Source organism: Anopheles maculipalpis, chromosome 2RL (genome assembly GCF_943734695.1).
Source record: "Anopheles maculipalpis chromosome 2RL, idAnoMacuDA_375_x, whole genome shotgun sequence".
Lineage (NCBI taxonomy): Eukaryota > Metazoa > Arthropoda > Insecta > Diptera > Culicidae > Anopheles > Anopheles maculipalpis.
In genome coordinates, this window is record NC_064871.1 from 22,149,955 (window position 1) to 22,164,764 (window position 14,810).

Sequence of the window (14,810 nt, forward strand, 5' to 3'; positions counted from 1 at the left end):
TCTTCCGCAAAATGCGTGCTAAAAACCTGCCAGACACCACTAAGAGTCATTGGGGGGAAAAAATTGTCTATAAAAGCTGCATTATCATCAGCGTGGATTGGGTGTTTCTGCAGAGCTGTAAATATGTACGCAGAGCAGCTAATCCTCAATATGAAGAAATTTGTACCCTGCTCAGGGCTGGACAGGGAATGTCTGTACTCAGACACCGGGAAATGGAGCGACGGAGAAACAGGAAGACCGGTGAATTTGTTTTTAAACTGAAGAAGCGTCGACAAAGCAGTTGATCCTGTTTTTATCTCCTCCAGCGCTTGACCACAAGGAAAGGAACGCAAAGACATCCGGGGGCCGACGCTTTTAAGGGCAGCCACTTATAAGATTGGGACCAGTGTTGATTCCATATGACGCTTGCTGAGCGGACCAATTGGAGTGGTGCGTACGATTGACATGTAAGAACTTCCCTGTTCGATGGATGACCTTAGTGTACTGGGGGTATTGGCGTACGGTGGATAGGGATTCACATTGTAATAAAGCTTTATGTGGATAAATCGCTCCAGGCGCTATTGTCATGTACTTATTGTTCCAAGTTATCACGGCGACCATCGAATCGAATTCGGGAGAGACGAACAACAGGCCAGGGTACGAATTCGATTTCGTCTCGCAGCAGAGTATTCATTACCCTGTCCGTAGTTCAAGTACCGGCTGCAACAACAACGTGCCCAAATTGAGTGTGTCGAGAGACGAAAAATTATGCTGTACTGATGTGTTATGTTGAGCTATGGATGCAGAACGAGTGAGCAAGAGAGAGAGGCTGTGGGATTGGATGTTTGATTTTGCAACAAGTCAACGTACAGAGCACTCAAGTCCAGCGCCCTGGAATTTGCCCCCAAGCTTCAAAGGCCCTTTTAGCCTCCGATGAAGAGAAGATATGAAACGGCGAGGTTCAGTGTACGGCCATCGTATAGATTCTGCATCAGTGTTTGATTCAACCGTCCTAGTTTGTGGCCACTAAGTACACAATGCAGATGCCGAAAGTACACCAGGCATCACGCTGGTAGATGTTTTGAACTTATTTGGTTCGTAGATCACGCCGTGGATTGGCGACCTGACCTCTGGCAAGTCGTACAAAATGAGAGATTAATACATTCAACGGGGGTGTTGAATTTGGGACAAATGGTGTCAACCTGCACCCGCACGAGTAAAAGTTTGAGTAATCTGATCAAATGAAAGGAAACTCAAAATTAACCAATTATGTAGGTTAAGATCGAGTGCGAATGCCGTGAGTGTATTTGAATAGACAAGTAGTGTGTCTGGGTGTAATGAATGGACATTCGTTTTTTTTTTAATGTGTGTTAACCCATAATTCATTAGAATAGTCATTGCGTACGTATGCTTTTGAGTCGCCATGGACTTTGGTCTTGTAATAACTGTTGAGTAGATTGACAAATTTTACCACATCATGGTGTCTGAACGTCACCAAGGCGGATCCTGATCGTCACTTAGGACGTCAGCATCAGTATGGACTTTTAATCCGCCCATTCCCAAGCTGATGTCAACCACTGTATGACCTTTGTACTGAAACATCATTCCTCATCGATAGATATCAAGCGATCCAGCCGTGGTAGTGAGTGGGACTTCTTTTGCTTTGTTCGGCGATGGAGTATAAACCAAAAAATGAGAGTACAAACAGAGGACCGCTTTATGTGCGGAAGAACCAGAATTCCTTATCCGGATGCAACAGGTATATCTACCTTTTGCGCACCACCTTATGCAACCGGATCAATGGTATTCCTTCGGTCTCGATGATAGACATGTTCGATAGGAACAAATATTTGCACAAATAGGCAATTCGGGATACAGCCGTACGCAATGCTGTGCGGATGGGTACGAACGGATAAACCGGTTGCCTGCGACATTGATTTCTGTGCGATGGCGGGTCGCATTTGTCGGACGTGGGCAAGTGTAGAAGCGCATGTTCGTGATTAATGTGACATTGATAATTAGAATATGATTGCTGTGAGCAGCCGGAGGATGATGACAAATATTTGTATATGTATCTAGTATTAATTTTTGTGTACTGTGTACATTGATCAATATTTACTGGTGATTTGGAAGAAAGAACGATGCCTTTGTGCCATGATCTTAGTTCTTACCCATCTAGTTCATGCGGCTATTGCACTTCTTGGTAAAATAAAGTTGATTAGGCTTATTGTGAGTAAAACTTGCTCTATAAAACTATTAAACGAAGAACAAAATATTGCTTGTGCGTACTTCATCTATTTTATAATTGAATTGTTCTTTAAATGAGTAAAATGTCCTTTTTGTAGGTAATGCAACATTAGCAACAATATAACCGTCGCATCAACAGTTTTAAATTAAGTTGTCCATCCGCACACTCACTGTGCCGAATGACGCTCTCTTGTTGTGACGTTTCTTGCGGATGTGTTTGACGTTTGCTGACCGGAATAAAATAAACATTGCCACTTCCATAAACATTCGCGTGTTTGGGGACGCGCAATTTTATGTGTAAAAAAGAAGAGCATTTTAAAGCTCGTTTATGATCTTTTATTACTTTCACAAGTCGCCAAACAGGTTAGTGGTAGTATAAGCCGCTCCAACAACTTCCGGAAACCGTGCAGTAAACGAAAGAACTTGTCGCTTTTCGTTTGCCGAAAGGATAGTAAACGCTGGGGGCGTCTACTGCTTCCACTGCCTAACATTTAACGTTGATATTTTTTTAGACCTAACCATGATAAAGCAACCAGTTCTAGCTGAACTGCAATACTTCGTCAAAAGTGTGTCCCTCCTGTACAAGGGTGTGCCGCTAAAAGATACCGGTGCACTGGTAAAAAGTGCCCTTCATCTGCTGGAGGATCTTCCCTCAACTAGAGATGCGGTGTTTGATTATTTTACGCTCGTTTTTAACAATGCTGTAAAAGTGTACATGCTCAGTGCTGAGGTAAGTTGTTGTGCATTGCTTCAATCAAAGATTTGTTATGTGATTAGATGATATGACCCCAAAGATTATGTGAATGTGTGGGTAAAAATTTGTTTCAGAAAAATTTGCCAGATCCTTCGGTAGACGATGAAGCCGTACAGGAGATTCACGAAGCGCTGGAGCGTTTGGTAACTGCCGGTCCAGCCGCCTGGTGTCCGCTGATATCGTCCTGGTGTTTGAAGCTTCTCGGAGAAGTATGCAAAAAGCACCATCGACGTCGCCCACCATCAGATATCCGCGGTGCATGCAATCTGTGGCTTGGATGCAGTGCCATTCGCTACCTGCTGAGCCTTAGTGCACTGTGCTTCGAAAAGTTGAACGAAAAGGAAATGGACGATTGCATTAATGAGCTGCTCGTCATCTACGGTACGCACAGTCCGTTCTTTGACTGGGTCGTAGCCCGACTGGGTGGTTGTTTTCCGCTGAAGGTGATTAAGAGCATGCTTGCAATGGGAATAAGCCGTTTTACTGGTGATTTCGATCAACCGTCCGAATCAGAGGTGGAAGTGTTAAGCTATCTCGGATTAGCACACGAGAACGATTTACGTAGCGCGCTTAAATCAACGTTGGAAAAAGAAAGCACTTCCAAACAAGCGATTCCGTACTTGTTGCTGCTGGCGAAAGCTTCCGATACGGTGTCCCAGGCGCTGGTGACTGTTTTTTTGGAACTTAGTAAGTAGTCCAATGCTCTCATGCCGTGTCTTCTACTAACCGTTAAAATTCCGATTTACAGATGACGAAAAAAGGTTACAAACACTGAAAATGCAACCGAAAAATTGGCCCTCGAATATCAGCCTTCCGTACGTGCTGCATACGGTCGCTGGTCTTTTGCTAAAGATAAAAAAACATGCCATCCGTGTGACGCTTATACTTGCGAAATTGTCCACCCAGCACAACTGGTGCCAGGAGCTGCTAGAAATTATGTTTGTCGAGCTGGAAACTCTCGTACTCGAAAAGCATTCCGTGCCGCTGCTTGAAGACATCATACGCGACAGTTCGCGGGAAATGCTGTGGGATAGTTGCGCATCGGACGTTTCCTACGAGCAACAAGTTGGCGTTCGATTGATCCTGTTAGCTAGCTTTAAATCAAACTCCGTATTTCATCAATCAATCGTGTACCTTCTTTCGATGGGGGTCAAAACGCCTGTTGGGGGCAGTACAAAACCTCACCTTAATGCACTCGTCCGTGTGCTGGCTGGACCACACGGAACGTCGGATGTGCCTAAGGTGCGACCAGCGTTTGAAACTGCCTTCGAAAAAATACTTATCGCTCCTCACAAGCGTGTTGATTGTTGGAATATTCTGCACAATTTGGTGGAACTGTTGAAGCTGGAACGTACCGCGATTGTTGGGAGCACATTGCGCAAAGTTAACTGTGTCAGTATTGTGCATGAGCTGTTGGATCGTGTATTGAAGATTTGGGAAAATTTTCTAAACCATGAAAGGCATGATGAACCAACATCAGTAGAGTCTAGATCGGAGGTTGATACTAGTAACGGATCACAACCGAAGGAACATTGCAAGCGAATTAAAAATGAACTCTCCTCACCGGAATCAATGGAAATAGAGGAAGAAACTTCGAGCGGACAGGCAACTGTCGACGAGTGCAAGGCAGTAACGTACAAAGATCTTATCCACGAAACTGTGCGACTGATCGAATGTTTAGATCTTGGCAAAAATGTTACCATTGGAACTGGACAAACGTTGAAATTTTCCCAGCTGTTGGTAAAATACTTTTTCTACTGTCTTAAGCTGTTGTCTGGCAATCGAAATGCTACTGCGACCATGAAGATACCGGAATCGCTCGACGAGTCTCTCAATAGAGTATACATCCTGCTTTCAAAACACTGTGGCCACCGGAAAGCGGCTCGTACTGCAGCGCTTCGTGAGCTGCTGGAAGGTGCATTGTTCATGCATGGCAATCTGTTCGGCTCACAGTCCGAATCGCAAGCGTACAGCTTCGACAAGCCGGACGATTTGTTGATCAAGCTGAACCATAAGCAAGGCATCGCACTGAACGCATCCCGGGCAACCGTCCTGCATGCAGGCATCATCGGTCAGGGACCAAAAATTCCGACCAAAAAAGCCGTTGGACCGGCTTCCGAAATGCAAAACCACCTGCTGAATGCAATCGTAGCATGCTGTCAGGATGTGAACGATCACCAGGCAACGATCGATGGATTTAGCTACGTGTCACTGTTGCTGGTGGAAATGATTTCACCGGACGTGATGTACAATGGACTACCGTGGCCGGAGGAGGATTTTATAAAGGTGACGATGGAGCGAGATCTGCAGATACAGCGTACCTTCCGCCAGTCGCCGATTCTTTGGTCAATTCTTGGGTTGGTCGCGTGCTATCGACCATCGCTGTGCTACTGTTCGGTGCTGTTGCGTGCCCTTTGTGCATCCGCTTTGCATCAATGGCGTTCCAAGACGGCAGAAACGCTGAACGGTGTAAAAACGGATCTGATGTACATGACGACAAAGTTGCTTGAGCTGATGGCGTTGGCGCAACTCTTACCACCGCCCCTAAGCTACCTTCACATCGTGTTGGAATATTTCGATGGGCCTGAGGTAAGGAAAAAAAAACTTCCAACAGTAGAATTATTCAAAAAGAAAATTCTTTTTCATTTTTGATTTTCCAACTAATTCCAGATTGCTTACGTGCTAAAGGAATGTGTGTGGAACTACATGAAGGATCACGTCCCATCGCCTGTACTGTTTGTGTGCGATCCAACCGGTTTTCATTGGCGTGATCCACTAACATCCCGACCACCGGTACAGTATACGAATCCATTGCGCAACACCATGCAGAAGAAGCTTACCCGCGTGGGCCACCTGTACCATCAGATGTTCGTTGGGCCCGAACTTCGAAATCCTACCGGCAGTGGCAGTAACCAGCAGCATCAGCAACCACAATTGCAACTGCCGATACCCCAAGGAATCGTCGCTAGTATCGGTGGGGATCAGGGACTAAAGGCTGGACCGAGCGTAAGTTATGGCGCTCTTCCATTAGGACCGGGACAAGATATTTTGTAATGAATGGGCGCAGTCTTATTTTCCTTTTAAATCTTCTGATGCCTCACAAAATGCGTGCAAAGCATGGTGCATGTAAAATAGTACAATTAAAGAAAGAAGAAACGTGACAAATTTGCTCTAACCTTTCATGAAAACCTATCTTCGTGATCTTGTTCCCTAGCTTGCACTTGTCTACTGCTTGTCTGGCTGTCCAGTATCATCTGCAATAGTAGCTGTGTTTTGTTTTCCTCGGGAATTCGCTTTATAATACGTTGTTGCGCATTCAGGTGCGATTGCATCATGGATTGCATCTGTGCGAGCGTGTTGCGCGTACCGGACAAGCTTATCTCTAGCTCTTTGATACGACGCTCACGATATCCGATCTCGGAAAGCAGCTCCTGAACATGACGTTCTAGTCTATCGATCGTTTGCTGCTTATATTCTATAATCAGCTGCTCATCACTGGCGGCTTTGAACGGTTCCGTTGGATCTGCTTGCCTGTCTGAACGTGTGACGATTGTTTCTAGCAGCGACGGGTGCGATGTGGAAGAGCTCGTTTGTTTCTGCTTGCGAAGATACTTTGGAATGGTACCGAGGGGATGAATTTTGGGCAGACTTTTACTACCATCCGGTAGGCCACCGGTCGAACCCTTTTTGTAACGCTGTGCAACGACGGTTGCCGTGTTCGGACGGTTTGCAGAGGATTTTTTTACTACCGTTTTTTGTTTTCCTTCCTGGAATGAACGAAGAAAAGGGTTTTTTTTATTTATGAGGCAACACTTTGCTTTTCGACAATACGGCACTGGACCGTCATAGTCAATTGTAAATAAATAAAAAAAAAACTTTGCTTTTCGTAAAACTCACTGCAGAGGGTTGATTTATGTTCCGGAGATCCATGGTTTTTTGGTAATGGGGGAAGCTCTCTACTGCCGTATTTATTTTGAAGCGGATTAATTGAAAAATACACTGGTTGCTTTGATTTATCTACCTATATTTACTATATTTAAGGTACGCTGCATTCAGTTACCCCCGGGAAGATTAAGTAGGCTGACTTATTTTAAGATCGTTTCAAATTTTTCTTTAAATTGTTCAATCGCCTTTTCCAACCGTTGATTGTTGTTCTTTAACGCACGGTTCTCTTCAATCAAAAACTGTAGACGACTCAGTAAGCTCAGTTCTTCCGTTAGACCTTCGTGATGATGTTCCCCTTCATCCATTGTTGCTACCATCACATAATCCTTCATCATGTCCAGCATTTTGCAGTGCAAATGCTTTATTTTATTAAGCTTTTCCTCACAACTACGTTCGTGGATGACCAGCTCGGCGCACACATCCTTTAGGCTTTTAAAGTGAGCCGAAAAATTGTATTTCTCCAAGGGACAAATTTTATTCGCATCGTTTGGGTCCATTTGTTTGGTGGTTTCTAGTTTTGTGCTGGCAGGAGTACACAAGGTAAGGTAAAATGAAATAATTATAGTAGTTTTTAATAATTAATATTTAAATACAGAGCAAAGAGAACCGTTTACAATCCCTACCTGTATAGAAGAAGAGTGATGAGAGATAAACTTAATACGCCTGCTACGTTTGAAATTCTATTACTCGAAACATGAAAAGATTAACTGGTTAGGAGGTTACTAAACTGTTTATGTTTAGTATAGTGTTGCACTAAAACAATAAAACTAGAATCGGGATTAAAAATGGTGAGAATATGTTGCTGCCAGTGGCGGGTTTGGTGGTAGCAACACCAGCGGCCCTGCTAACAAACCTGGGTCAAAATTAAACACCGACAGCAACACAGAGGTTGAGATAAGTGCTAGGGTGCACGAAAGCCTCGTTTAACCGATCGAGGAAGATGCTCAGAAGGATGCTTGGCCCTGTTTGTGTGGTAAGATAATGGAGGAACCACTACAATGGACGAGCACTACGGGCTAAGTGATGAACTCACCATCTTACAGCATATTACACTCACCAGGCACCGGTGGGTTGGTCATGTCATTAGAATGACACCAGACGACCCAGTTCGTAAGGACTTTTTTGGTCGTCTACATGAACAGAGGAGGCTTGGTAAGCCGGAAATGTAATAGTATGATGGCATTGATGCCTCCGAAAGACAGGATGAGGATAATGGAATGCCAGACGACGGCTCGACTCGACCACGAGCGGTTTAGAGGATTTCTGCAGCAGGCTAAGACTACGAAACGGTTTGTTTGATAACGGTTTGATAAGGAAGTAAATAGGTAGTGGCTGGGAATCGACATATAACTCCTACTTCCATTCCGCTTAGGGCCAACGAGAGGCTAGATCCGCCACTGAGCTTCTCAGTACGTCTACGGGCAACACGACCCGTCATCCCTAACTGGCAGTGCTAGATCCAGACATGGGTAGGCCGGTATGTGATGCTTTTGTACCGTGAGTTTCGTTAGACAAGGAAGTCTTTCGGCACATAAGACATCAGTGACATCAGTGATCGGAATAATACTGCGACGATGTATTGATCGAGTATCATGCAACCATGGATTAGCATCGGAGGGCCCAAAAACTTGACTCCTTAACAGAAACGTTATAAAAACCGCTTAAAGAGAAGAAGACGAAAGCTCTTAACCGTCTAATGAGTCACTACTCACCGACCTCTTTAAATGGTGTCTATCGATCATCAGCGATCCTATCCTTTTGTTCGACACATTGTATCTACTCAAACATGCGCAGCCGCCGGCAAAGGTGAATATTTTTTAATTTTCAAATTTTATTTTCAACGTCTGTTTTTGTTTCTTTTACGATAAATTACAAAATTATATCTTTCTACCACTTTCTGAGTGTGTCTCTCTGTTCTTCATACTTTGTTTGCTTGCACTTTCGTTTAACAAATTGCTTGCCTTCTCTTACTTAACGCTTCTCATTATTATTATTATCGATTTTACCGTCAAACCTTCAACTAAAACTAAGTTACTATATTGTTGCCTTTTGCCTATAAGCGAATGCAAATTTGCTGTGTCTTTACAATGTTTCAATTCTGCTTAACAGCAGCAGTTTGTCGCTTTACATTTTGTTTGGTGTCCTCCACATACAGCAGCATCTACACATGAAGGTGGAGAGATGATGGTTAGTCGTGGTGCTCGTGTTATCTTTTACTTTGCTACTACTTTGCTCTCTCTCTATCTCTCTCTCTGTCTCTCTCTCTCTCTCTTTATGGCAAGGAAGACTGTATTGATGCAATGCGATGCGGCACTACGGTGGCTAGCTACGAGTGCGGGCCACTCTTTAACGATTTTGCTTGCATGATCCAAAATGATGTTAAATTTTACACGAAATGATTTCATGATGTGACTAGGAAACTTAAAAAAAGCCCGTATCCTGTATAAAACGGCCTAGATTGTGGGCTGTCACAGCATTATGAGCGGGCTAGCTATTCCCCTCCTCCCTCCTCCTGGGCTAGCTATTCCTTCATTGTGTAATCACTTTGTTTTGCTACAGCCAAGCGAATGCGATCGTTTAACCAAAATCGGACGCAAAACGGTAGTGATTCCGTTAGCAAATTGACTGCACACAACTCTGTAGCTATACATACATACACAAAACGACTCCTATAAATGTAACATTCTTTTATGTACAGCAACATAATTTCTTTTTCATTCGCAAAACGACATCTCCCGGCGAATTGGCGTGTGTGTGTGTATATGACTTTTAAATTAATTACTGCAAACACGGTCGTGCACCGCTTTGGTTATGCTATTGTATAGAAGAAAAAAATAAAATAAGAACCTAGTGGAGTTTATCGCATTTTTTAAACTAAACTTAGACAAACGTACATGCTCAATATTTCACATTTCGCACCAGCTCTAATAGGTTTTGTTAGAATCGTACAAAAACTGCCAAACAAATGGTAATCATGATTAGTAAAACAAAAGAACGGTTCGATAATCATTTAAAACGCACGCAAATGGTTATAACTAGCTACTGTACAGCGGGAAACGTAAAATGAAGCTTCATTTCGAAGAGATTTGTTTGGTAGCAAAATGTGAAAAATAAAAACTGCTCCTAACAACCAATTATCCATACAGTACGAGCACTAAAAACCTTTGCTCGTGGAATCATCCCTATCCTGTGAATGTGCCCGTTTTTGCACAACCGCACGGTATGGGCTATACGAGTGCATACGAAACCTGAGTAAAGAATTCCCTTAGCATTGTGATTGGTATGTGTGTTCCCTTCATTAAGATCTGTCTCTCTGAGGTGCCGATCGCCACTCAAAACGGCTTTAGCTTAGCAAACATAAAAAAACCTAGTGGATTTCATCGAAAATTGAACTGATGTATGAACTCTTCAAGACTGGCGGCAGTGGGGCCACTTGCGCCACGATATACAGGAAACGGTTTTTCGCGATCGTCGTTTGCTACTGTTACCGGTCGTTGCCGGACAGCTGCTACCGATCATGTGTTTTATGCTTGGTTTCGGTGATAGCGAGAAGCTTCGCGATGGTCGTTTCTCTACCGTGGAGCGACCACTGCCACTGGTTTGCTGTGGATAGTAGGCACGTCTCATCTCCGTTTCACTGCCCGGATCGTCCGAGTGAAACGAAAGCGATTCCATCATCGGTGGTGCAAGGTAGGAACGATCATACAGCCCATCTTCCGTGTACTGATCGTACTGTTGTCGTGCCATTTCTGGTTGACGAAAATGGAAAGGTTAGGAAAGCGAGCGAGCGAGCGAGTGAGTAAGCAGCAACTGAATACCGTACCATTGACATCGTGCTCCGTGTAGTACGGCATGTCACGATCTTTTTCGTAGTGGTGAGCTAACAGGTAAGGCAGCACGGTTGAACATCTATTCCAATCGCCTTTTAACGGTGGTATCGGTACGGGCGGGCTCGTTGCAACCGGTGCACACAGGAACCATCTGCAATGTGGGAATGAAGGTAGATCATAAGAAGCACATCCGAAAGCCCCCGGTTTGGGCAGTCTGCTTACTCATGGTGCCGGATCTGCTGCAGTGTGAACCGTTTCCGTGGATCCGCCTGCAGGATATTAACGAGCAAATCGGCCAGCCGCGGCTCTAACCATGCCGGCGGATTCCATTCACATTTTCCTATGTTTTCTAACAGTTTATAAATATTATCACCTTCGAACGGATACAATCCGGTAGTTATATTGTACCTGCAAACAAAATAAACAGTGTGAGTGTGTGTATGTGTGTGGGAGGTAATTTTGCAGACAAAGCTACAACTTACAGTGTAACGCCCGTGCTCCAGATATCAACTTTAAACCCTGAGAATACCTCATGCCCGTTAGCAATTTCCGGTGGCTGAAAGGCTGGCGAGCCCTGCCCGGTCGTACATTCATCCGTCGGTGCAAACGTATCCAGTGCCTGCAAAATGTTCAAGTGTTAGTGAAATTGCATCCCAATGGGTGATAAATGCTTACTTCCGCTACGCCAAAGTCCGATATTTTCAGTGTTTGATCTAGCGTTAGCAGCAGATTGCCCGGCTTGATGTCCTTGTGTATGATGCCCCGACCGTGCAGATACTCCAGCCCGTCCAGCAGCTGCACGAAGTAATCGTGCGCCTGGTGTATCGGTAGCCGCTTTTCCGGCACCGAGTCCAGCATTTCCTGCAGTCCACCGACGCAGTACTCCATGATCAGATACATCTTCTGCTTCTGCTCATTGTACAGCACATCCAGCAGCTCGATCACGTTGCGGTGCTGCAACTTGCGGAGCAGCTTTATTTCGCTCCGCACATTCTGCTCGCCATTTGGAATGCGTCGTAGTTTTCGTTTGGTTAGAATCTGTAGCAAATAATCGGCCGAAGCACCACAAACACAAATCGTGAAGAAAAATCACATTAGCAGCTTGCTTACCGAGCGACCTTGAGGCAAAGATATGTATCGCGATCGCGCCCGGGTGGTGTCATCGCCCATCGGCGAGGAAACGATCATGTGCGAAAGTAAACAACAAGCAGGAAATCTCGGTCTTACCTTTACCGCTCGTCGATTAAGCGTTTCTGAATCGAGCACCTCCTTCACCTTGCCGTAACTGCCCTCGCCGAGCACGTCACCCATTACGTACTTGCCGACGAGTTTGCACTTTTTCTTCTTCTCCTGGTAGATGATTTCCGAGCTGTCGACTCGATTGAACACGGTACCGGTTGGGTCGATCGGTTCGATCGGAAGATCCAACCGTTCCAGCTCGTCATCGTCGTTAATCCATTCGACCACCGACTGGCTGTTGCACGTTTTGTACACATCCTCTAGATCGTCATCCAGACTGTCCGAAGGTTGCAACCGTGCATCCGATGGTGGATCGTCACAGGCAAAGGCAAACCGGTCCGGACCGTGTGAGTCCTGATGGTCGGTGTCGTGCGCACTTACGCAAGAACCGTTGTTGTTGTGAGATGCGTTCGTCGCTTTGGCACGGTGGTCACCATCGTTTGAGTACGGTATTTCCGACGAAAGGCTGGTGTTCATTGCTTTCACCGTGTTAGTATGGGCGAAAAGCGAGAGGTGTGAAATGAAGTTTCGCGCGACCAACCCAACGGATAGGTTCTAATGTTTACAATTTGTAGGGATGCGCTGTTGTGGCTCTGTCTGTTGTTGAGGTTGGTTGGAAGGGCATGCAGCGCAGAAGGATGTTAGAAAAGATTGCCCAACCAGTCACAACAACATCCAGTGCACGCGCATCCAACCGAAAAGGGATCGGCCGTGCCAGTGGGGCGCGCAATCGATACGACAAACCGTTGGGTAAATCATCCAGAATGGCAAGGACTGCCAAGGCCCTAGAACACACCCTTTCCGGCAACAATCGAAACACAACGGTGAGCGGTGAATCTTTCTACGCCTGACCGGACCCCGAACGGTGGGCGTGTAACGAACCGCTTCGTAAGAGGAATGTCCTTGCCGCGATGCTGGGTCACCACAATATACACTTGCTTTTGCTGCTAGCCACTCATGTTCGGCTCTCCTCTGTCGGTTCTTGGTCCCGGTTTGCGTGCGAAGATGGAACCGAAAGCTCACGCTTCGTGGCTGTTATCGGTCGCACCAGGTCCCGGGATGACTACTGCCAGCCAGCAAGGGGTACAGTAAAACGTGCAAATTTAGGCAGTCCTTTGTTATTTTGTTTCCCGAAAAAAAAACCCTAATCATAAACTAATTGACATACGAACTATTTTTTTTTGCTATTTGCGATGTTTGACAGCTGCTGTTCTAAAAACAACAACGCACAAAACAGCTGCGAAAAGATAGGGGCGCTTGTGTCATATTGCGAACTAGGCCGGGGTATTGTAAACGGATTCAAAATCGTATGCATTTCCCCTTCGGGAACGGAAAAGAAAACGCCGTTGATGCATTTTTTCGCGCAAACAGTTGAAAATAATTAGTTTTATGTTAAAAAGAGGTTACATCTAATCGATTTGTAGATGAAAAAGTATGAAAATAAGTCATTTTCTCCTTCTAACTTGGCTGTTCAATTTTAAGAAGTCTTGGTCATTGCTGAATTCGTGCAACGGCTGCTGTGAACCCGTAAGAAAAAATCTGAACAAAAACAGCTTTGCTCATTATCTTTAATTATTATCAGCTATTGCGGTGTTGCATTGCCAACACAATGTGGTTTAACTGAAACAATGAACATTATTAATAAACCATTTCCTTCTAATTCTTTGCCGGGATCCCGTGCATACTCGGTTGCAGTTTAGCTCATCAGTTGAGAACTTTTTTTTAAAAACATAACTTTCTTATCTTAAAGAAACGAAAATTTGGGCAAATTAATTAACTAATGCATTCATTTAAATATCGATTCATCATGATGGCCACGGATGGCATAGCATTTGCAATTAATTAGTATCGTCCATCAATTCTCCATTAATTTATAAAGCCATCGTGACGAACGAATGTTTGAAGTGAGAAGTGCGTCGGGATATGCTAAGGATGCAAGTGTTGGCATCTTCAGCTTGATAGTTATTTTTAATTAAACGCATTTCATAGGTAAAACGTTATGGAGCAAAATCTGGAATGGCAGCTGGAAGGATTGCTATGGTTGAGCGGCCTCAACTAGAGGAAAAGGTGGGAACACTAACTCACTAACTTCTGAAGATATATTTCGAGAGGGCCGATTATGTAACGTTACACCGAAAGCTTTTTGCTCTCCAGTTTTAATTTTAATGCCTTTCCATTAAGCTAGTACCTTTTGACGGTGTAGTAACCTAGACAAATAAAAAATAAATAAAATCCTAACCCGTGGAAACGATTCTACTTAGCCATTTTTTCCGAGGTCTGCAATCTGGGCTGGCTGCACCATCAAACAGCGGGCAAATATATTTAATTTACTTTTAATGCACCCTGCTTGATCTTGCCACTCTCTTTGGCTACTTCTACCAAATTAAGGGGAAAAAATGAAACCCTCCGCAAGGTCTAACGCTAGAAAAAACGATTAATAAAAAAAAAAAAAAAAACACACCCCGTGACACCATGGAACGCAAGGAAACTTGATTTCAAAAAACGAAAACTTTACAACCATTCATTTTCATTAACCATTAGCGTTGTTATTGTTGGAATTGAAAGGCGCCACTTTCGTCGGCGCTCTTTTCCCCCGTCGGGGGTAGATGGCACGTGTCAAAAAGAGCTGCTAAACACACTGAAATCGTCGTCATCAAGCGGAGCACTGGAAATGGTAGGAGAGCACAGGGACGAGAATACATTTTAAATTAGATTTACAACAGTTTAAGTACTCATAACTGGAACGGAAAATTGAATTCCTGGTTTGAGGGAGGTTTTTTTTGCTGTTGTTGTTGAAAATATATTTGACATACTTT

The 14,810-nt window shown here is 44.4% G+C and overlaps 6 protein-coding genes across 7 annotated transcripts in view; 2 read left to right on the plus strand and 4 right to left on the minus strand.

Annotated features, from left to right (window-relative positions):
* LOC126557604 (protein arginine N-methyltransferase 1) overlaps positions 1-14,810 on the minus strand; it is a 724,795-nt gene that overhangs the window by 216,172 nt on the left and 493,813 nt on the right. The window lies entirely within an intron of this gene.
* LOC126558812 (uncharacterized) overlaps positions 1-14,810 on the plus strand; it is a 174,066-nt gene that overhangs the window by 76,172 nt on the left and 83,084 nt on the right. The gene's annotated exons all lie outside the window — the stretch shown is intronic.
* The window catches only part of LOC126558592 (60S acidic ribosomal protein P0), a 321,090-nt gene that overhangs the window by 55,273 nt on the left and 251,007 nt on the right, over positions 1-14,810 (minus strand). The gene's annotated exons all lie outside the window — the stretch shown is intronic.
* LOC126556915 (integrator complex subunit 5) lies at positions 2,747-6,034 on the plus strand. Its single transcript, XM_050212474.1, has 4 exons — positions 2,747-2,956; positions 3,055-3,667; positions 3,729-5,569; positions 5,651-6,034. The coding sequence occupies exons 1-4, from the start codon at positions 2,747-2,749 to the stop codon at positions 6,032-6,034; spliced, it is 3,048 nt and encodes a 1,015-aa protein (XP_050068431.1).
* LOC126559115 (uncharacterized) lies at positions 6,160-6,910 on the minus strand. The gene is made up of 2 exons (XM_050215226.1): positions 6,878-6,910; positions 6,160-6,747 (listed from the first exon to the last, which is right to left on the minus strand). The coding sequence occupies exons 1-2, from the start codon at positions 6,908-6,910 to the stop codon at positions 6,160-6,162; spliced, it is 621 nt and encodes a 206-aa protein (XP_050071183.1).
* Positions 10,331-12,479, minus strand: LOC126557613 (serine/threonine-protein kinase stk11). The gene is made up of 6 exons (XM_050213455.1): positions 11,983-12,479; positions 11,431-11,793; positions 11,238-11,374; positions 10,978-11,163; positions 10,749-10,906; positions 10,331-10,674 (listed from the first exon to the last, which is right to left on the minus strand). Exons 1-6 carry the CDS (start codon positions 12,469-12,471, stop codon positions 10,334-10,336), a joined length of 1,674 nt encoding a protein of 557 aa, XP_050069412.1. The 5' UTR covers positions 12,472-12,479; the 3' UTR covers positions 10,331-10,333.